Source organism: Pseudonaja textilis, chromosome 4, assembly GCF_049901715.1.
Source record: "Pseudonaja textilis isolate UNSWEBS1 chromosome 4, rPseTex1.2, whole genome shotgun sequence".
Taxonomy (NCBI): Eukaryota; Metazoa; Chordata; class Lepidosauria; order Squamata; family Elapidae; genus Pseudonaja; species Pseudonaja textilis.
In genome coordinates, this window is record NC_141993.1 from 27447058 (window position 1) to 27470641 (window position 23584).

Here is a 23584-nt window from a genome sequence, read left to right on the forward strand (position 1 = left end):
TTATTCTTCTTTCTGTTATATTGTAAGCTTTTGACAAATAAATAAATAAATAAACTTACTCTGTAGCTTTTACAAGTTGATATCTCTCTGTTGGTGGTGTTTTGGAACCCTGTGTGAAATATTAATATTGTTTTTCACGTTTGTTCCAGCACCGAGATAACATAACTCTTAGTTTGTTGGATTTTACCTCATTCTTCAGTGTGCAGGTAGGTAGAGGTGAAGTTGGTGAAAGTCAGTAGTACATAAAAATATCATCCCATTAAGCCTAAAGGCAAACCTTTTATACAGATCACATTTTTATTTAGAAAGAGATGTGCACAAAGCAGTATGTTTGGATCTCACCTCCAAATCACCTTTTGAAGGACTGATTCTGTTCCTAGGCCTGGGGTTAGGGAGCTTGAGAAGCCGTGGATGGTTTTCTTGGGTTGATATTGGTGTGGTTCTGTGTGGGCACTTGTGTTTTCTTTTCTTTTTATATGACATGTTCTTGTAAATGTGTAAGCTGCTCAAAGTTTGTTTGGAATCAGCCGACCTTCACACCTAAAATGAATAGAATATTTTCTTTTTGCAAAGCAGCAACAACGCAAATAAATCCTAGCTAAAGAAATATTCCTAAGCACATAATGTTAAGCTGACCAAACTTAGTAAAGTATATGACCAGATTTTCCAAAGACTTTATTATTACCTATAATCATGTGGATTTCTACTGTGTCGGAAAGAAAAGTAGAGTTCCTCATCAAACATCACATAGTAAAAAAGTTATGGCACAAAGGATTGTAATAATGGATAATACTGAGAAACAGTGAGAAACATGAACTGACAATTTAAACTTTCAAAGATGCTGCTGTAATGATAATGTAATAAAATAACATAAACCAGCTATTCAAAAATGATAGGTAAGAACAATTAGTTTGCAAAGCTTAACAGAGGTAAGACTGAAACAAGAGATTTGACAAATGGAACAGCAATTAAATTAATATCTTAATTTCAGTGGAAAATAAAAAGAAAAACATACATTAAATTGTAGATAAATATCCAGATTTCTGCCATTTGGCAATATTGATCTAGGTAGGCCATTGGATCATTTTCTTTAAAAAAAATCAGAGGTTTTGTGAAGACAAATAAGTTGGCTAATTGTAACAAGAAGAGAGAATAATACAGGTAGCATTCTGGAAAAGATTTTCCATGTAGCATGACTACTGAACTTACTAACAGGAGATGATAGGAACTGCAGTCCATTTTAGCAACAGAATGTTATTTGGTATCAGCTGGAGAAAAATGATCTAAACAAAATAAACAGGGTTTTGACTAATGGCAATATTAATTTGCCAAGCATTAGATCTCAGATTTAAGACTATTTCTATATTTGCATATTAGAGAGCCAGTTTGATCTATTAGTTAGAAATTAGGAGACTGTGAGTTCTAGTTTCATCTTAGCATGAATGCTGGCTGAGTGACTTTCAGTCAGTCATTCTATCTCAGCCCACATTGTCAAGCTTGGGTGAGAAACTGGTCAATCCATTACTGTTGCAGCATTTGGTTGATCCAGAAAAAAAGCAAATCCCGCACTTGTGGGGAAGCACTACCCAGGAAGAAGGAAAAAAAAATCTATGTTATTCATAAAGTCTGTAAATGGTGGCCAGGAATATCACAAAAGAGCTATTGTATCTCTGAACTCTACAATTTGACTCAAATAAAATAAATGAAGGATGAATTCCCTATCCATTTTTTATGTCAAAATAACATTCTGTAGTTATAATCTCTCTGTGCCTCTGAGGCAGCATACTCAAGAAGATGTTGATTCTATGTCTACAGTACATCTGTCAGGCAGATTGATTGGCAGGCTGTGAATGTCAGCTTGTAGCCTGATGTTTACAATAATCAAATATTGAATATATTCAATAATTGAATACATCTTTTCTAGATGTAGAAAAATCTTTATTGGCCAAGTGTGATTGGACACATAAAGAATTTGTCTTGGTGCAAGTGCTCTCAATATACATAAAAGAAAAGATACATTTGTCAAGAGTCAAGAATCATCAGGTACAACACTTAATAATAGTCATAGAGTACAATAAGCTATCAAATCATACTAGGAAACAGTCAATAAAATCATTAGAATATAAGCAACAAAGTTACGGTCGTACAGTCATAAATGGGAGGAGATGGGTGATAAGGAGTGATAAGAAGATTAATAGTAATAGTAGTGCAGACTTTGTAAATAGTTGGTCAGTGTTGTGGGAATTATTTGTTTAGCAGAGTGATGGCATTTGGAAAAAAACCTGTCATTGTGTTTTGTTGTTCTGGTGTGCAGTGCTCTATAGCGTCGTTTTGAGGGTAGGAGTTAAAACATTCAGTTTATGTCCAGGATGTGAGGGGTCTGTAAATATTTTCACAGCCCTCTTTTTGACTTGTGCAGTATACAAGTCCTTGATGGAAGGCAGGTTGGTAGTAATTGTTTTTTCTGCAGTCCTAATTGCTCTCTGGAGTCTGTGTCTGTCTTGTTGGGTTTCAGAACCAAATCAGACAGTTATAGAGGTACAGATGACATTCTATACTGTAGGCCTATCTTGGCCTGCAAGGATTGTTGGGTGTTTTGAATGAGGCAGATGGGTTGTGCTGTTGAACTTAGAAAGTCAGGAAAGATGAAAGAAATGTAATAATACACTATCCAAGTGCAGGAATGCTTTTTTTCTGGGCATTTCTTTAACCAACTTCTCATTTGCTTGTTCAGAGTGGACATTAATCGTCCTTCAGCTATAGTAATACATAACTACTCAACCTTCTGTTTCATATAGTTCTATTCTCTGGAAACATAAAAATAACTTGGGAATTAGATCTCTTTGGTAATAATCCTAAGGTACTGCAAAGATTATTCTTTTTAAGGAAAAGAGTGCAGTTTTGAGAGTATATAACAAAGTATTTTAGACACAGCCTTTGCAATGTCTTGTTATTGCTCTGTTTTGTCATCCCATATGCTTATGGTTTTCTGTAGCTTCTGACTATACATCATGAGGAATTACAGAATGAAATCTTGCCTCTAGCATTTTCATCAATCATGCATTGTTGTCCCCAGTTGGCAGATGAAAAAAATAAGGATCACGTAGCAAACGCACAGGTGAAGTTGATGCAGTGCTTATATGTTCTTAAACCTTGGATTTTATCTGGCAACACATTTTTTTGGGTTTCTTCTTGCTTTAATAAAGAGAAAGTGTGCAGTACAAGTAAAAAATAGAGAAGAATGGCAAAAGATCAGGGGTATCAAACTCAAGGCCTGTGTGGGCCGGATCCAGTCCATTAGGTACTTAAATCTGGCTTATGCGGCCGGCCTAGAAATAGCAAAGAACCGGCCTGTGGTACCTCTGGCAGCTAAAATGGGGCAGGGGGGGTGCACATTTTCAGCCTGGATGGCCTCCTGCAAAATTCTGCTGGCCAAAATGGAAAACGGGGGACCTGTGTGCAGCCACCCCGCACTCCATTTTCGGCCTGGGTGGCCTCCTGAAGCACTCTGCCAGTCAAAATGGCAAAGTGCAGGAGGCCATCCAGGCTGAAAATGGGCCTCCCCATGTCCTGTTTTGGCCAGCAGAGTGCTGCAGGAGGCGCCCATCCTGTCTCCTCCCCAGCCAGCCCCTGGAGGAGAACAACAATGCTGATCTGGCCCTCGAAGAAATCCAGTTTGACAGCCCTGCATTAATTAGATGGACAGATAGTTTTAGTTCAGCTACTATTACAATTCAGCTCACGTGCAATTTCCTACTGTAAAAGTATGAGGTTGGTCATTGTTTTGCAGATAGTAAAAACTGGATTGTTTTGGTTTACTTTTTGTAAGGACTCAAAGTCAGCTTATTTGCCCTTGGCTTGACTTGGAATATGAACATGGCTTTTGGTGGAAGATACATTGCTCTTACAGTTAGTCCTCATCTTACAACCACAATTGGGACCATAATTTTTGTTGCTAAGCAAGATAGTTGTTAAGTGAATTACACCTGATTTTTTGATTTTTGGGGGGTCACAGTTCTTAACTGAATCACTGCATTTGTTAAGTGGATCATGTGGTTATTAAGCAAATCTAACCTCCCTCATTGTCTTTCCTTGTTGAAAGGTGCAAAGATCACAAATGTTGATCACATGATCCTGGGACACTGCAATGGTGACAATTACATGCTGGTTGCCAAATTTTGATTTCATGACTATGGGAATACTGTGATAGCCATGAGTGCAAGGACCAGTTGAAGTCACTTTTTTCAGTGTTGCTGTGACTTTAAATGGTTTCTAAATGAATAGTTATAAGTTGAGGAGTATGTCTTCAATGTTGCCTTTCTATAGACAGTTTATTAGAATTTTGAACTAAAAAAACTCCAAACCATAAGGATTACATTGTCAAAACAATAAAATATCACAGTAGCCAACAAAATAAACAGTAATCAAATTAAATCCTCTCAATATTCTATAAGCATGTGTGAATGCAAGTGTTTTCTTTTGTTAGTAAAAAGATGTATGAGATGTTTTGTGCATAAATTATCCATAACTGAAGAATACCATTCCAAAAATTATTTCTTGCTTTACTTTGTGGAGTGGTTGAGATAGAGATCACAGCCATAGCTTTTTTTTCCTTTTTCTGAACATCTTTTTTCTTTGAAGAAATAAAAAAAGCAAGAATAAATTCATAGCTTCTTTATAAAACTATTGATGGAAGAAGATTGAGATTTCAAATATTATGTAGGAGAAGAGCAGGCAGAATTGGAGTGTGGAGTTAAACATGTCATCAGCCTGGAATCATTGTATTGCCACATAAGACTCAAGTCCAGCTGCCCATGAATTCCATCAACACTTATTTGGCTTTGAGTGTTAGTTGACTAGATTCTTGTGCACAGTAGGCAATAATACACTCTTCTGTGCTTTGAACTCAACAAATGCTCCTGGGTATTTGCAACCTAATGTACTAACTCTTACTATGATGTCAACCTTAAAGATGGAATGCAAAAATATACCATTAACAAAAATCAAAGTGTTTTCTTTCACTAAAACATATTTATAATAAAAAGCTAAAAAAAATTCCTTCTGAATATGTTCAAAATTCTGGAAAAGATGGGGCCCTAGAGGAAGGTAAAATTAAACAGTACCAAGACTGGGAAATTAAAGGTCTCTGTTGTTTTTTCTGAAAGTGGGACTATTCCCATGACAGGAGAACAATTTAGAAAATTTGCTTGTTTATGGTTTTAGATACATCAAATTCTGCATTCTGTAATCCTAGCAAGCAACTATGGTTGCAAAAATGGCTCTTGCCCTTTGGAACATTGTGTCTCTCAAGATGAGATGTGAATCCATGGTTCTGATCTTCCAAAAGAGCCGGAAGACCTGGCTCTGCTATTGACCTGGGGCCCATTACATTAGAGGTGGCTACTGGATTAAGATAAGACCCTCTCCCCATGTTGCATCTTGCTTCCTTCCTCCCCATCTTTTAATTGAAAATTTGGGTTTAGCCTACAGTCAGCCAGATGTTCAGATTGGATTTTGTATATTTGTCCATCTGTTGTGTCCTGCCCAGGGACCTGGGATAGGCAGAGGCTGATGTGTTAAAAGTATTGTTGCAGGATGTAAGCTGTTCCAAGTAAAGCTGCCTTTTGCAATTGATTGATGGTGATTATGTCAGTGCCGTTGGTGTTTGAGTGGTACTCCAGTTGTTTTGGGGCTGCATTCAAGGCACCTATTACCATGGATACTATCTTTGCTTTCTTTTGAGACAATTGTCTATTGTTGTTGTTATTCATTGTTTAATGTTTATTGGTTTTGCTGTCTGTAAGTTACCCAGGGTCATCTCTAGGGGAGATGGGTGGCATAGAAGTCAAACAAACAAACAAACAAACAAGATGAAAACAACATAAAAAGAATTAAGGCTTTTTACCTGTGATTTTTGTGATATCGAATTGGCATAGAGAACCATTAAAATTAAGTGGAAAAGATATTTTAAAAAATGTATCGAACGCCAAGGGAATGTAACACGATAAACTCCTGTATATGTCCAAAATATAAAGGAATAAATAACATAACCTTATATGAATCCTTTTATAATTGTTTGTTTTTTACTGTATTTTAAAACAAATTAAAAGAGGACATATTACAACTCAAATGATGATATTAATCAAAAATTTTTTGATAATCCAAATCATACTTTAGAGCATAAAGAATTGCTAGAGGTTTGTTGTTTGCAGCCACACAGCCAGGAACTAGTTGGAAAACAAGAAAGGTTTTTGAATATTTTTCTATGGTAGCAAATACGTTGAAAAAAAATACTCTGCTGGAAATATTGACCAAACCCCTATATCAATATTGCAGTAATTTAGAAGATGATTTTATGTCTCTTGTTTTACATCTATTATGCACAATAAAAGTATAATGCTACCCAGTTATAGGTTATTCAGTAATTTAATTAAATAAGGTTATGTGTATTCTGCTTTCATATTCCCTTCTTTGTATTGTAAATAGAACGAAATTAAAGAAATAAATACAAAAATAAAGACTGAGAAAGGAAGAAATGCCCTTTCTTTTTGTAATATTAAGTGATTCACTGTGTAGAAAGGACAATTACTTATTTCTGGCAGAAGGGCTTATCTAATAGCTATAAGTCATAACCATCAATTAAATCTATGGCAGTGAGCTAGATTTAACTTTCGCACAGCAACTCCAGTTGGCAGGCATCTCTTAAATTCAATGGAAATAGAGGTGTCTATGGGCTATGACACTTGCATCAAAATAACAAATGATATCACACTGCATGCACGAAAGAGGTGAAGACTGTATCGTGGTGACATGATACGACTTTTGTCATTGCCCCCTTCAGCAGAACCTTGCCCTGACACCTCTAAATGGGAGCTATTTCCAGATTTGTGTGTACATAGGCTAAATATAAATCCTCATATAGATATGGCATAAACAATCCAATTCACTTCAGCAGTAACATATAACCTTGTGCATTTCAGTGTAGATCTGTTTTAACAGAAGCATGCAGTACGTTATGAGAGTAAACAAATATGATATAATGCACTGGTCTCATATTTCAGTTTTTGTAAGGACTGTCTTCTGATCATTGATCTCATGATATTTTAATATGTGGCATATCTTGTACTTTATGAATAGCATCTAAAATAAATATAGGTTTTAAAGTATGGTCTTAGAAATAGGTCTATCACACCAATTCTGGGTATCATGTTCCAACTGATACCTATCATTACTGCATTTTTGAGATATTCTATTGAAAGTTTACTAAGTATCAGGCTTCAGCAATTTATGCAATTTTGGGAATATAAACTATCAATAGTAAATAATGGGAATACTTGTGAAAATTAAAGTCACAGTGCTTAATCTCTTATAATGCTGTTTAATTTAAAAAAAGGTCTGATTAGGGTTTGAATATTTGAATCTAATTTCTTCCACCCATTACCAGGAATTAAGTGACAAAGTAAAATCTAGAACATGTGTGATGAACCTACTCTAAAATACTGCAAGAGGATTTACTTTCAATTTATGTCGTTTCCCACCCCCCATCTCTGCTTAATGCAAGCATTTAATGCTTTATGCACCTGAGTTTTTGCTTGCTTTTCTCCTTCACGAGGAAAGAAGGATTACAAACACTTAATATTTTACCTGGAAGCAAGCACAGAAATAGAAGAAGAGAATTTCCCTGTTACGTAAGAGATGTGAACATTTCCGAATAATTTGCAAGCTTTAACAAATTATCACATGCTACGAAAATAGTTTTTTTGAGCTTTTTTCAACTTTATTTAATATAATAGGAGAGCAGGGACCTTCCCTCCGAAAATCATGTTGCCGAATTCCTGCTAAGAAAGGCAGGAATTCATTGAGTAATGATCTGTTTCATGTTGTATATTTCAGACACTTTGGTATCTATTTAGATTTTCTGCTGGTATCTCATCCTTTAAAACTCCTTTCACTGCTTCAGACAACACTTAGGAGGTTCCTTCAAATCTTTAGCATGAATGGGTCACTTAGCAAGGTAGAAATTCCGGTCTCTGTGCAGTTCAAGTCATTATTTTGCACTGTGGTTACTCAATGTGTAAGAATAGAGGCCCAGTAGTCCATATGTTGACAATTGTATTTAGATTTTGAAGTGTAAAACCAGCATCATTATTGTTGGTATGTGATGTTTATCTCTACTAAAAATGCTAACATATAGAACATAGAGTAACAGAGTTGGAAGGGATCTTGGAGGTCATCTAATCAAACTCCACGCTCGAGCAAGAGACCTTATACCATTTCTGACAAACAGCTGTCCAGTCTCTCCTTGAAAGCCTTCAGTTCTGGGGCACCCACAGCTTCTAAAGACAAGCCATTCCACTGGTTGATTGTTCTCACTGTTAGGGAATTTCTCCTTAGTTCTAGGTTGCTTCTCTCCTTGATTAGTTTCCATCCATTGTTTCTTTGTCTTGTCTTCAGGTATTTTGGAAAATAGATTGACCCCTTCATCTTTGTGGCAGGCCTGGATAAATGTGCCTGGATAAATGAATAGAATCTGGATAAATATATAGATTTTTTTATCCAGCTGTAGAATCTGGATAAATTTCCAGAGTCTAAAAAAGTAAAATAATTGCTGCCTTGTTGAAGACTCTGCCCCAATCCTTTTTTTCACATATATCTTTTCAATAAAGTACATGTTTTTTATTATGCTGTTTCAACTTGCTCTACTATAATGATTAAAACCTAATAATTACTTCTTTAAAGAAAGAGGTACATTTATGAGCTAAATGATAAAGAAGAGTCTTCCAGTAAACTGCTGATACAGTGCAATCCAATATCTGGACAGGCAAAAGTAAGTATTGCTATTGGGAAACTGCTAACCAGGCAAGGAAGAAGGGTCAAGTGGGGAGTTAGCCTTGAATTGTTGCAGACCTACAAGAAACTTAGAACTGATCCTCCTTAAATTCTATGGGACTTTATATCTTTGTTCCCAAGGAAGGGTAAGCAGTTTGGAGGGATTTCAGTATTATGGGTGGAATACAATAAAGTAGCCAACTTGAACCGTTCATGCATGGATATGTTTGCTTGTGACTGGCACTTGCTGAGGTTCAGTGGGGTTCCTGGTAAAAAAGTCATGGAAATTTCAGCCTGGGCCACAATAGGCCCATGTTTTGAAAATTCAATAGGGCTGTAAGTCATATGCAAGGGGTTTCATATAACACTCTATACATAAGAAGGATGTTTACCTTTTGCTGTTTTTTTACTTGATTGCTGTAAATGAAAGCAGCTGTTAAATTGCAAAGCAGAAGGTCCTTTAAATGGTTGATTTACATTGAGGATCAACATCTTTCTTCAAATATCATTTTGAAGGGTATTCTTTCATATAAATCTCATTTTGATGCTTTTAAGAACTGGGAAAAATGTAAACAAGGAAGCATGGAATGAGAGAGGAGATCTATCTCATTTGGTAGCAATCAGGGAAGAAGTTTTCCACTTGTTAGATTTTATCTTGACTTATGTTTGTGTGCGTTTTGCTGGTCCTAGTTTGCTGGCATGTCTTCTTTGGTTACATGTCACACAGAGAACTCCAGCCACTGAGCAAAGTGTAACTGTGAGTTTTATTTCTTTGATAGGGTCTGCTTAACTCTCAAAGGGATTAAACCCCAAAGAAGGGCCTTTTAAAGAAATGCTGGCCTCTTCTCTCTCTCTCTCTCTCTCTCTCTTACATTGTGGAATAACCTGATCCACAGTGAAATCAGAACAATAGTTAATGTTCAGCTTTTTTCTATCCAGCTGAGCTTAGTAAGTATAAAGGATGCTGAAACTATTAACAATCTGATTTGGAAAAAAAATGTGATGGTACAATTAAGTAGTAACTATCTTTTTAAAAAAATCTTATGCAAAACTTGGGCAAATGTGAATTAAAAAAACTTTATTTAGATTCCTTTTTAAAGAAAGATTTCTTTATGTTACTTCAAAACATTTTTGTACTGTTTCACATTGTTTGGGAATATGTCGGTTGCAGAGTTTAATTCCTTATTTTACCCAAAAGAAGATATGGACTACCCAGTTTATTTGAATCAATTGTTTGCCATGACTCTTAATAATTAAATGGCCTCTTTTTTGATTGCCATCTTTAGCTTTGAAAGGATAAACTATGTAGTTGAGCACAGAAATGTAGGTCCTTTTATGACTAAAATAAGCATCTCTATGGAACGCTAATCATGTAGCAGTTTAAGGAGATTCTAGAAAGAAGAATTGTGAAATTATAGTTAAAAGAGCCATCTAGAGGTCAAGTTGATCATAGCCTCATTCATAAATGTTAGATAGACAATAATATGTATGGAGAGAAGAACCGAAACAAAACTACTAGGAGAAAAACAGCATAGATTGGCTGAGGTTAACATAGCACTAAAGTGATACATCCTGGATCCATTTAAGTGAATTTATATTGGTTAGAACCTTATTTTGTATGTTATATTTTATTCTCAGTTGTAGAGTGGGTTACTGCTCTTATTTTTGTTTTTCATGGATAGAGTGCATTATCAAACTTTTACCTGAAAGCAATAACAAAATGATTTCTAAAACCTGAGAATCAATGTTCTGTTTGAGTTGGGTAATTATTCCTTGACAATATACTGTATTTCATTAGAATAAATAGCTGACTGAAAAATCGCAAGATGCCTTGAGAATTACTTAGTATGCCTGAATATATTTATTCCAAATACCCAGTCTCCATGGCATATATCTAAGACTTAACTTGAGCTGCTGTTTTCATCTCCCTTTCTTTGGCTCTCTGACAATAACTATTGGGAATTTCTGAGAGAATCAAGATAATTTTTTGAGTATACCTGACCCTGTTTGATGGATTTGAGGAAATAATTCGGACACATGCATACATACACACACAGAGAGAAAGAGAGAGAGAGAAAGAGAGGGGGGGAAGAGAGAGAGAAGGCATTCTGCCTATCCTTTGGTCACGCCAGATATATAGTCTCAATGTGACTCTCTTGACAAAATTAAGATTATACTGAAAGTAGGCTAGTTTTTAGTTTTTCCTACATATGGTGTGCTATGTTATGTCCCAATGTCTATGGAGATTCTCAGTCATCCAGGTCACAGTTGTCCCAAAGGTGCTTTTTCAAGAGGCAACAGAACTTTCTGGTTTTTCTTTGAAGATGTTTAGCTTTTCATCCAAGAAGCTTCACAGGAGCTCCTGTAGGGTCTTTTTTGAGATTTGATGAAGGCCCACTTAGGATAGCTACATGTTCTGAGGGCTTCCTTGATGTGTTTTCATTCTTTTTCTTTCCCATCTTTGCTGGTAGGCAGGCCTTCAACTCGATGGTGTAGAGTTCTGGTGACATTTTGTACTCCAGTGGGAATCAAAATGTAAACATTGGTCTGTGTAAGTGGGTTTTCTGTGTTAAGGCTTCTGTTGTCCTTAATTTTCTGTAAACTTCAGTGTTAAGGCTTCTGTCATCCTTAATGGGTAGGGAAGGCAAGACTATTTTCCTTATGTCCCAACATTTCATCCATTACCTTCTCTGTCCTATGTTTAAATTCATAAAGATTCTGCATACAGTGTTTATAGACTGAGGGCCAGATTTGTTCCTTGACTGGTATACTGGTTTCTGCATCTTTAAAAAAATCTGAGGTTTAATGGGGCTCTGGAATTTTGGGTTGTGCAAATCATCTAGCTCAAACCCAGCACTTCATATCCCCTTCTGAGTTGACTTGGCTCATATAAGCCAGGATTTATGCACTGTCAAAAAAAAGGAAAAGAGTCCTTCGAGATCTGATCCTTTTCCAATAAAGAACGCTGTTGCGGTTGTTAATATTGATTTTATACACAGTCAACTTTGCATTCTCTCAACAATTTGCAGGATTGTGTGGCACTTTGTACATTTCAACATTGTTCTCTTTGAAACTAACACTGAGAGATGTAGAAATGTTTGGTTAATTCATTTATTCCATGTGCAATATTGTTATGCTTTAAATACAGAAGATATTTTTGAGTCTGTTCCTCTATTGACAAATAATAACTTTCGGTAATGTTATTTTTATAGAAAGAAATATTAGAATTATCCACAACTAGATCTGTGTCAAGCCCGAAATTGACATAAGTGTAGCCATTTGAGTTAGTCTTAATATATATTCTTTTTCTTACTTTTTCTGTGGCAGTCATGGGGGGAAGGGTTTTGGGCTCGCCACATTCCTAAGGGAGGAGGAGTGGAGATAAAAGGAGTTTTTTGGCTAGGTGATCTTTCTTCTCGTGGGACACGAGCTGTCCGTGCTTGGGCCCCTGGAGGTGGAGGTTTATGACATCAAGCAACGCTGAATTACTTCTATTGGAGAATGTGACTTTTGGGGGCTGTCTCTAACTTGTAATATTGTGGGGTAATTCCGAGTTGTGTTAGATCCGGAATTACCATGGACTTCGCCAATTTGATGCTTTCCTAAATAAAAGGAATTGTTTTGGAAGATGGACTTTGTTCTTTTCTTTTTAAATGGATTTCATCACTTGGAAACCTGACATTCTGTTTTACTGATAATTGATTTCTTTCTCAATTTATGAATAGATAAAATGGTTACCAAAGACCCAAATGTTGAATGGTTACAAAAGAGTCAGATTTATCAGAAACTACTACCTTCATTTAGTGACCATTCAAAGTTACAAGGGCACTGAAAAATGTGACTTATGACCATTTTTAACAGTTATGACCTTTGAAGCATCCATATGCGCATTGATCAAAATTCAGCTGTTTGGCAGTAGGTCCATATTTATGACCATTGCTGTGTCCTAAGGTCATGTGATCACTTTTCATGACAAGCAAAGTCAATGGGGAAGCCAGATTCACTTAACGAACGGGTTACTAACCGAAAACCCCCCACAGTGATTCATTGAACAATGGTGGCCCGAAAGGTCGTAAAATGGAGGATTCCAGCAGTTACCATAGAAGTAGAAATAGAAACAGTTACCATAGAAATATCTTAAGAGTTGACAATTTGCTTAACAAATATGTGATGACTCAGAGTGTAACACAAACGTAACAAAATCCAAAAAGTAAATAAATGTCCTTTAATGCCTCCAACTTAGCCCCACTGTTCAATAATACTCAGTTGGAGATAAAACGTACTCAACAATAGTCTTCAAAAGGAAGCAATACAGTCTGAATTTAATGGGCAAATAGAGGTGACATAAAAAACCAAACAAACTACAATGACGAAATGTCCACAACGGAACAGGAGAAGTATTTACCAAATTCAAGGAGATAACAAGGCACAGTCTGTTGGAAGGATGCCAACCAAGATAATTTCGGACCAAAATAAAACACACTTTGCTTCTGGCAACCTGTGTTCTAACCATCTCTCTTATATACTCATCTCCCCAGCTGAAACCAATGAGGAGGATCATTGCCACTTCCTCTCTCACAAGCCAGGTTGTTGCCTTCTCCTTTCCTCCCTGCATGTCCTAGGATGCAGAGGGGATGGGCCTGGTTTTATTTTTTTATTTATTTTTGTCAATTGCTTACAAGATAATAGGTATAAGTAAAAAAATCGTTATGAATACATGGATACATATAAGAAAAATAAAAAAATAAAAAAAGAAACAATAGGACAGGGACGGTAGGCACGTTGGTGCACTTATGCACGCCCCCTACAGACCTCTTAGGAAAGGGGTGAGGTCAATAGTAGACAGTCTAAGGTTAAAGTTTTTGGGATTTGGGGATTAGGTTAACAACTCTTAACGCCTTTTTGGCTATGTAGTTACAGTGGGCTCTAGCACTTAGATCATTAGAGATGAGTACTCCAAGGTCCTTGACAGAGTTTGAATCATCAACAAGGTCTTGACTGTTCAGCTTGTATTTTATTTTCTGATTTTTTTTGCCAATATGTAAGACAGAGCATTTATTTGTTGAGATTTGAAGTTGCCATTTGTTTGACCATTCTGAAACATAGTCAAAATCTTTTTGAAGGGTAGCAGTATTGCGTGTGGTATAGAACAGCTTTACATCATCAGCGAAGAGAACGCAGTTGCTCTTAATATGATCACAGAGGTCATTTATGTAGAGTATGAAGAGAGTTGGTCCTAGAACACTGCCTTGGGGGACACCACTGTTGACAGGTACAGAATTTGATAGGACGCTCCCAATTTTGACCATTTGTTGTCTGTTTGACAGGAATGCTTCGATCTAGTAATGCAGGTATCCAGAGATACTGTAAGATTTTAGTTTTAGTAGTAGTTTGTCGTGTACCACTGAATCAAAGGCTTTCCAGAAGTCTATGCAGATTGCGTCTATTGTTTTGCCCTGATCGAGTTGTGTAGTCCATATGTTTTTGCAGTGTAAGAGTTGCAGATTACAAGATAGTTTTTTTCTGTAACCAAATTGTTTATTAGAGAGTAGGTTTGTTTCTAAGTGGAGGATGATGGATTGGTTAATAACTGATTCCATGATTTTACAGGTGACGCAACATAAAGAGATTGGTCTGTAATTTTCAAATAGGCTGAGGTCTCCCTTTTTGAAGATGGGGATGACCATGGCTTGTGACCATAGTTTTGGAAGAAGCTGGTCCTGGTCCTAGATTGCATAGTGCTTTTTCAACATTGTCTTCTGTAAAATCGACATGTATTAGATCATTCTTGTTGTCTATGGTTTGACTAGGAAATACTGGGCATGATCCATTGCTGTTTACAAATACTGAGCCAAAGAATGTGTTAAAGAGGTTGGCTTTAATAGTGTTGTCGTTGTATAGCATTAGGTCCTTTCAGGGGTGTGATGGACTTTGAGTCCTTTAGTTTGTTGTTTACAAAATTGTAGATAGAGCAGGTGGAATTGGTGCATAGAAGGTTTTCTTCTTGTTTAATGTGATAATTGGTGCATTCAGTTTTTATCTGGTGGCATAAATTTTTGTATCAGTTTTTGATGTTGGCAATATGACCAGGTTTGTTTTTCCACCAGAGTGATTTCTTTTTGGATTGAAGCTTCCTTATTGTTATGGGTAATTTGTTTTTTTGTGGTTTTGGGAGTTGTTAATGGTACATATAGTTTGATAACTCTTTTGACTTCAAGTAAAAATATGTTGTAATGGTCTTCTACAGTATTGTATCCAGAGAATAGAAATTGCCAATCAAGGGATGAGAGATCGTTGTTTATAAGATCATAGTTGCCTTTTTTGAAGTTATAATTGGGGATTCCATCATTGTGATGATTTTTGTGTGGATGTATGTTGAGAAGAAAAGTCAATCATGTTGTGGTCACTGTTGGAAACCACCGGTTTCCTGGGCGCCGCCATCTTGTTTGATGAGAAAGTGCTTCCGGGTGAGCTTTTCCAGTTGGAAAGTGGCGTTTGGGTCCTGAAGGAATCCTTGCACCTTACTTTCATTGAAGGGGGGGGGGGCTTCGAACGAAACTAAGGCGCAAGGATTCCTTCAGCACCCAAGGCAAGGTGAGCCGAGCGACCGTCCCAAAGTGAAGCCCATCGACAAAGGTACAAAGGAGGAGTTGAAGGTGGCGGGGAGAAGCGGGGATGGCTGGCTGGCTGGTTGCTCGGCTCACCTTGCCTTGTCATGCATGCTGATGCCGGTACCGGGCCGTGGATCATTTTGTGATGCCGGTACCGGGCTGTGGCACAAAAAAGGTTGGGGGCCACTGGTCTAGACAGTTTTTGAGTTCTGAGTGGAGTTCATGGTTCTTCCTCTGACTGCCCAGCTGGCCCTCTCCAGATTCCTCCACAACCTCCGGAGCCACACCTCTGCTCCCTGTCGGCTGTTCCTCCTCTCCCTCAGAGTCCAACTCTATCAAGGGCATGACAAAATGTTTCCTTTAACAACAGAAATGTTGGGCTCCATTGTGCTCGTAAGTTGTATTAACAGAACAATTTAGGTTTGCATCCATCTCCAATAGGGTGGGGGCGAAGCCTTCTAAAAATAAGATGAACAAAAAAAGGAAACATCCCCCATTACCACAGACATGTATTGATCCACTTCAAGTTAGAGATAAAATACAGTAGATCAAGCACTTTAAACTTCTGTTTCACAAGGAAGAGTGACAGGCAGGGAATAAGAGGAGCTTGTCTCTCTCTGAAAGCGGAACCCGATTCCCACAGAACCTGTATGATTTTGTTCTTCTTTTTTTAACCTGTAACTGACAGGGGGAAGCAGACTGGACATGATGTAGACTTTCTGATTACCGTTCCAGGATCAAGGCAGGAAGAGGAACTCCTACACCCCGTGATTGATATCTGGAAGAAACAGGTAGGAAAAACTGCCCTGAGGTCACTGTCTTTACTTGATGTATATCTGTGAAGACATATATTTGCCAGCTAAATACTTTATCTGCTCCAATCAACACCACAGCAGTTGTTTTTTTTTTTTTTTTTTATTTTTTTTTGTTTAGTTATGAGGTGGGAAAAAGAGGGAAGGAGGTTTAGGGTTATTTAATACAAGGCAATACCCTCCCATATTTTTTTTTTTGTTTTTTGGTTACACTTATGGGGTTTTTTTTTTGTTTACCTATACTCAGTTCATTTTTTGTTTAAACACAATTTTAAACCGTTTTCAACCGATTGCTTTTTACCGCCTTGTATTTTTATTTTGGTTTTTTAATGAATTATATTCCTACCACAAAAAAAGGACGAAGACAAAAAGGTAGGTAAAGAAAATGGGGTTTGGGTTGGTGGTTTAATTATTTAATTTGTGTTTATTAGGCGGTGTAATTAGGTAGTGAAGGAAAAGGGATAGTGTTTTTTGGGGGATAATGGTTCCCTGGGGTCGCGCCTCGTCAGAAGATGGCAAAAGGAGCTCGCATGACCCCAGGACACTACCATCGTCATAACTATGAGTCAGTTGCAAAGTGTTGGACTTTTGATCAGGTGACCATGGAGAGGCTGCAAAAGTCATAAGTAGGAAAAACATTCCTAAGTCACTTTTTTCAATGCTGTTGTGACTTTGCATGGTCGCGAAATGAATAGTTGTAAGTTGAGGACTACCTGTAGAATAGAATAGAATAGAATAGAACACTTTATTGTCACTGTCGGTATGTGCTCCTTTCAAAATCCAAGAAAGAAATACTCAGACTCCATGGTTCAGAGCAAAGTTCTTCTTTTACTGGAAGATGAAAAGGAAGCTACAAATGGAATTCCGAAAGTGAGAATTTGGCGCGCAGATCACACATACAAAGAAATGGAATTGTTCCCACCCCCCAAAGTCCAGAAGTCTCTGCCAATTAAAAGTTCCGAATATGATCATGTGAGCATCTTCAGGTAGTGATGAGGCCTCTGTCCGTTGACCTTGACATATTTTGATAAGACCTCGCAGCTGCGCAAAAAAGGATAGAGGCTAGGAAAGAAATGGAAAATTGGAAAGAAGAAATCCCCCCTTCTTCTGCCCACAGTAAAGAATGCAAAACACCTCCAGCTCTCTTCCCCCCACAATTACCCCTCCCCCGTTGCTAATGACAGCCGAAAGAAGTAAGCCTAGTAGTAGAGATACTAAGGGAGAAATAAAGGATAATAGTTGGGGTACCGAAGAGATCTTGAGGCTGACATTCGGACCCCCTAGAAAAAGGACATTAGTCCCTGTAAGAGAATAAAAAATATGTTAAGCATTGCATACATTCTTATGGTTTATCAGGATACTTAGTATAAAATTTCTTTAGCAGGTCAGGAGCCCTAACGTCTTTTCGTTCACCCACTCAGCATGAGAGGGGGAAATGTTTCAGGCTACAAGATATTGTGGCGACCCCTCCTTTTCGAGAGTCTAAAATCTCTTTAACTTCAAAATGTTGTTCACCCTCAATCAACAATGGGACGGGGATCAGTCTGGGTCGGTCTCAATGTACAGGTGTGTTCGGGTTTTAGCAGGCTGACATGGAAAACAGGATGAATGCGACGAAGAGTCTTTGGTAGCGTCAATTGAACTGTCACGGGATTCACAATTCGCTCAATAGGGAAAGGCCCCACATACTTAGGGCCTAACTTCTTTGATCTCTGAGTGGTTTGCAGATACTTGGTTGAGAGGAATACTTTGTCGCCTACTTGATCGACTGTTGTGGGGCTCTTTTCTTGTCTGCAAACTTCTTATGGGATTGATGCGCTTCGTCCAGAGCTTTGCGGCGACTGGCCAATTGAGTTGTAGTTGAGATATCCAGTCATCCAATGACTGGATATTGGGTTTCTTGAGGAAGTTCAGGTATGGGTACAAAATCTTGTCCCGTGGCCACTTTGAGCGGGGTAAAACCAGTGCTGCTGTGAGCGGAGTTGTTATACGCTACTTGGCAAAGGTAGCAGGTCCACCCAGTTGTCTTGCTGATAATTTATGTAACATCGGAGATATTGCTCTAGCACCCGTTAGTCCTCTCAGGCCCCATTAGTTTGGGGGTGGTGGGCGGAGCTTAACCCTTGGGTGGAGCCTATCAACTTCAAAAATTCCCTCCAGAAGTTCGAGGTAAATTGAACTCCTCGATCTGATATTATACGTTCAGGAACACCATGCAGTCTGTAGACGTGTATAATGAACAGTTTGGCTAACGACTTCGCCGAGGAATCTTGGTGCAAGGTATGAAATGTGCCTGTTTGGAAAACAAATCGGTCACCACCCAGATCACCGTGTGCCCAGCACTCTCAGGTAAATCTACTATAAAGTCCATAGAGATTTCCTTCCAAGGGGCAGTTGGCCTGGCCACATTCTGCAACAGACCTGGCGGCTTACCGGGAGGTCTCTTAGCTGAGCGCAAACTGGGCAGCTTGCTACATAAGTTTCAATGTCTTTTTCAAAGAGGGCCACCAGAACTGCCGTTTCACCAGGTGTAAGGTCTTCACGAAACCAAAGTGACCCGCTGCCTTGGAATCATGAGTTTGTTGTAATACTTGGCTCCTCAATGTTTTAGGTACATACAGCTTCGTTCCCATCCAGGCTAACCCATCTCTAACAGTGCAGTTATTTGCATTTGCCTGGAACCATTCATCTGTTTTCAAAGCTTCTTTAAATTGTTCGATCAAATCATTGGACAGATCTGCCTCTTGTTTCTTCTTTTGCGCCCTGGTGACCACTGGTGCTGCCAGCTGTGTGGTGGGCACAATCGGACTTATCACTTCTTTTCGAACACTGTTGTATTGTGGCATCCTAGATAAAGCATCCGCCATAAAATTCTTTCCTCCTGGGATGTACTTCAGAAAGAAATTGAATCGTTTGAAGTACTGGGCCCACCTAACTTGCTTAGGAGATAGTTTCCGAGCGTTTTAAGGCCTCCAGGTTTTTATGATCAGTCCAAACCTCAAATGGGTACCTCGCGCCTTCCAGAAAATGCCTCCAGGTCATTAGAGCCCAGCAGACTGCAAAAGCTTCTTTCTCCCAGACAGCCCATCTACGTTCAGTGTCAGTTAATTTACGGGATGTGTAGGCACAGTTGTAGTGTCCCCTTCTCGTTTAATTGAAGTAAGACCGCTCCTACCGCTACATCACTTGCATCAGCTTGGATCACGAAGGGGACATCCATGTCCGGATGCTTTAGCACTGGCTCGGCAGCAAATAGTCTTTTTAGCTTCTCAAAAGCGGCTTGGCACTCCATAGACCAATTCAACGGCTGGCTAGGCTTTGGCTTCGCTTCTCCCTTTGTTTTTAGGAGGTTGGTGATAGGCATGGCTATTTTAGCAAAACATGGGATGAATGCCGGTAAAGTTAGCAAATCCAAGGAAACTTTGAAGTTGTTTTCGGGTTCTTGGTGGGGCCCACTCCAATACGGCTCGTACCTTCTCCGGGTCCATCTCAAGACCCTCGGGTGAGATCGATATCCCAGGTAGTCAATCTTTTCTTGATGGAACTCACATTTGGACAATTTGGCGTACAATTTGGCAGCGCGCAATTTGTGCAGCACGGACCGTACCAGTTTCACATGTTGGTCTCTGGTCTCCGAGTAGATAAGGATATCGTCAAGGTAGACCAAAACCCCCTTGTATAAATGTTCGTGGAGCACTTGGTTGATCAATTGCATGAAGACAGCTGGTGCCCCCTGTAGGCCAAGCGGAGAACATTGAATTGGAAGCAACCTATTGGGCAATTGAATGCAGTTTTCCACTCGTCTCCCTCTTTAATTCGGATTCGGTAATAGGCCTCCCTCAAGTCCAGTTTCGTGAAGATCTTCCCCTTGGCCAGGTGAGCCAACATGTCCTTCATTAGAGGAGGGGTACACATTTTCCACGGATACCGCGTTCAAATTTGGTAGTCCACCACCAAGCGCTTGGAGCCATCTTTCTTCTCGCGGAACATCACAGGGGCCGCCACTCGAGAGTCTGGCAGGTTGGATGAACCCTCGTTTCAAATTCTTGTCGATAAGCGATCTCAATTCCTCTAACTCCTTTGGGGTCATCGAATACATCTTTGGTTTGGTAGTGTCACCCCGGTAGAAATTCAATGCTGCAATCGGTTGACCGATGGGGAGGGAGCTCATCGGAGGCCTCTTCGCTAAAAACTTCTCTTAGGTCCCAGTACTCTTTGGGATTTTCTCCTCCCCTTCTATGCGTTCGGCCCCTGTGGAAGCTGTCTCAGCAGGGTTTGGGGCTTGGGATGGGGATTCTCCCCGGTTTAAGGGGGTTTGCTCCTCCCTTCCTGGAGGTTGGTCAGTACGAATCCGTATCCACCCCTTTCTCCAGTTTACTTGGGGATTCCATTTCCGAAGCCAGGGCAATCCCAAGATTAGGGAGTGTTCCATCCCGGGAGCCACAATAAAGCACAAGGTCTCGCTGTGGGTTCCCATGGTCATCTCTAAGGGCTCCGTTATAAACCGTGCAGGGCAACCCCCGCTTCAGACCCATCTAATTGGTAAAAGGATATGGGCGTTTTCAAATTTCTCAGTCCAATGCCCATGCCTTTAACTACTTTCATGCTAATTAGGCACCTCGTGCACCCGAGTCCAATAAGGCCAGCATTTCCCCCTCAGTACCCGAGGTGGGCACCCTTAATTTAATTGGAATGGTAAGGGGCCCGGTTGGACTTACCGAGCGTCATCTTCCGAGTCGGTCTCACTCTCGTCGGGAGGAGTCGGGGTCCCAGCTCTTTTTCCGCTGGGGAGTGACTTCTACAACCTCCCTATTGTTAGCCCGGTTTGCGAGGCCTGGTTGGGGAGGATTCGGGCTTCCTTCAGGGCCCGTCCTTTTTGGATCTGGTTTGACTCGACAATCCGCAATTCGGTGGCCTTCCTTCCCACAACGGAAACAGGCAGTGGATTTGGCCCTTGTCATCACCCCTCCCTTCCGGGGCTTAGGGATCTCTCGGGCCGAGGAGGGAGCATGGTGCTCCATGCGGAGCCTCCTCTGCGTCTACTTGGCTAGATCTATTTCCACCTCTTCCGCTAACAGGTACCACAACTGCAAGTCATGGGGATCCCTTCTGGAGATGCACATGTGGTATACCTCTTCATTTAGGCCATCTTTGTAGGCTTCTATTAGAGCTTCCTGGGACCAGCCTCGAATGCGATATGCCAGCTGTCTGAACTCTTGGGTGTAGTCAGCAACTGATCTTCCCCCTTGAGTTATGGTTTTCATCCTGATCCTGGCCCTTCTCTCTGCCAGAGGGTCTTCAAACCTCCTCCTCAAGGCAGTCATAAAAACATCAAGGCTTCGCAGTTGGGGGAGTTATCATTATACAGAGTCACCACCCAGTCAGCTGCCATCCCCTCCAGGGTTCTGGTAACACATCTTACTTTGGCTGCTTCAGAGGTGAACTCCCTTTCATATTCTGCCATATAGCTTCCAACCTGCACCAGGAAAAACCCCAAGTCCTTGGGATTTCCTCCAAACTTCACATCTAAGGAGGGCAGGTGGCGTCTTCTAGGCATTACCCCGCTGCTGGGGCTCCCCAGACGGGAGCTGGTGGTTGCGCCGGCGTGGGATGGGCCAGGGGGTGGTGGCAGCCCGACTTCCCCAGGCTGAACTCGCTCTCTCTTCCCCCTCATATGTTGGAGCCCTGCCGGGTTTCTCAGAAGCATCCTTAAAGCTTTTCCCGGCAGTCCAGCCTGCATTCCATCTCCTCCCCCTGCCACAGCCGTTCCCTCGCACCTCTTCGACTTACAGTGATTCCAGGAGGGGGTCTTCCGGATTTTCCATCCAACTCCTAACGACCATCTGGGCATCTCGGTTGGAGTTTCTTCCAGTGTAAGGTCAGCTAACAAATCGGTGGCTGGCATCTCTGGTAACAGCATTTGCTGCCCCCACAGCTCCTGCTCATCCTCCTCGCTGGCTGGAGATGACATGATGTGAAAACCCCTCGGAAGAAAAATTGGTGTTTTCTCCGGGTGGGCTGATGGGGACTTTCGGAATAATGTCGGTATGTGCTCCTTTCAAAATCCAAGAAAGAAATACTCAGACTCCATGGTTCAGAGCAAAGTTCTTCTTTTACTGGAAGATGAAAAGGAAGCTACAAATGGAATTCGAAAGTGAGAATTTGGCGCGCAGATCACACATACAAAGAAATGGAATTGTTCCCACCCCCAAAGTCCAGAAGTCTCTGCCAATTAAAAGTTCCGAATATGATCATGTGAGCATCTTCAGGTAGTGATGAGGCCTCTGTCCGTTGACCTTGACATATTTTGATAAGACCTCGCAGCTGCGCAAAAAGGATAGAGGCTAGGAAAGAAATGGAAAATTGGAAAGAAGAAATCCCCCCCCTTCTTCTGCCCACAGTAAAAGAATGCAAAACACCTCCAGCTCTCTTCCCCCCACAATTACCCCTCCCCCCCGTTGCTAATGACAGCCGAAAGAAGTAAGCCTAGTAGTAGAGATACTAAGGGAGAAATAAAGGATAATAGTTGGGGTACCCGAAGAGATCTTGAGGCTGACAGTCACTTTGAATGTACGCTAATCAACACACATTAAAATGAAATTACATTGCATACAGCTCTCAAAGGGTCTCCACCTCTAACATAAACATGAGAAGATAAATAAATACATAAATAAATAAATGCAAAAGTATGCATGTGCCCACATATATCACATGACATAGAGAAACCACATAATCTCAGTGCAACATCTTGTGAGTTTACCTGACAAATGGCATAGGGAACAAAGCTGTTACAGAATCTGGTAGTCCTTCTAGAAATACTTCGAAACCTCCTCCCAGAGAGGAGCAACAGAGACAGACCGTGAAGTGGGTGTGTGAGCAGGGGTGGGATTCTACTGGTTCGGATTGGTTCTATGGAACCGGTTGTTATGATTCTGCACAGTTCGGCGAACCAGCAAATCATGCCCCTGGCTGGCCCCTCCCCTTTCCGCCTGCGCCTCCCCTCCCCCCCAGTCAGTCCGACATCACTGACTGCATTCTTCCCACCCAGTCACTCCTTAAGGTATTTCTTTTTTCCCCTCCTGACCATCAGCTGTTCTGATGATCAGCTGTGCCGAGATCCCCCTCGCTGTCATACCGCTTTGCCCAGGATGCTTCCCTGAGGCCCAGGAGGCAAAAAGGGGCTTGCAAAAAAGAAGAAGCAACCATGCCCACCCAGTCACATGGCTACGGCCCACCTAGCCACGCCCACAGAGCCGGTTATTAAAAAATTTGAATCCCACCCCTGTGTGTGGGGTCTCTAACAATGCTTTGAGCTCAAAGCACATAGCGCTT

At 40.3% G+C, this 23584-nt stretch overlaps 1 protein-coding gene across 2 annotated transcripts in view; it reads left to right on the forward strand.

Moving 5' to 3' along the window:
* The window catches only part of DNTT (DNA nucleotidylexotransferase), a 228977-nt gene that overhangs the window by 135926 nt on the left and 69467 nt on the right, over nt 1-23584 (forward strand). For both annotated transcript variants that reach the window (XM_026710513.2, XM_087932475.1), the window contains one exon: nt 16129-16231. In XM_026710513.2, coding sequence (XP_026566298.1) covers nt 16129-16231 — 103 coding nt within the window. The remainder of the gene's footprint in view (nt 1-16128; nt 16232-23584) is intronic.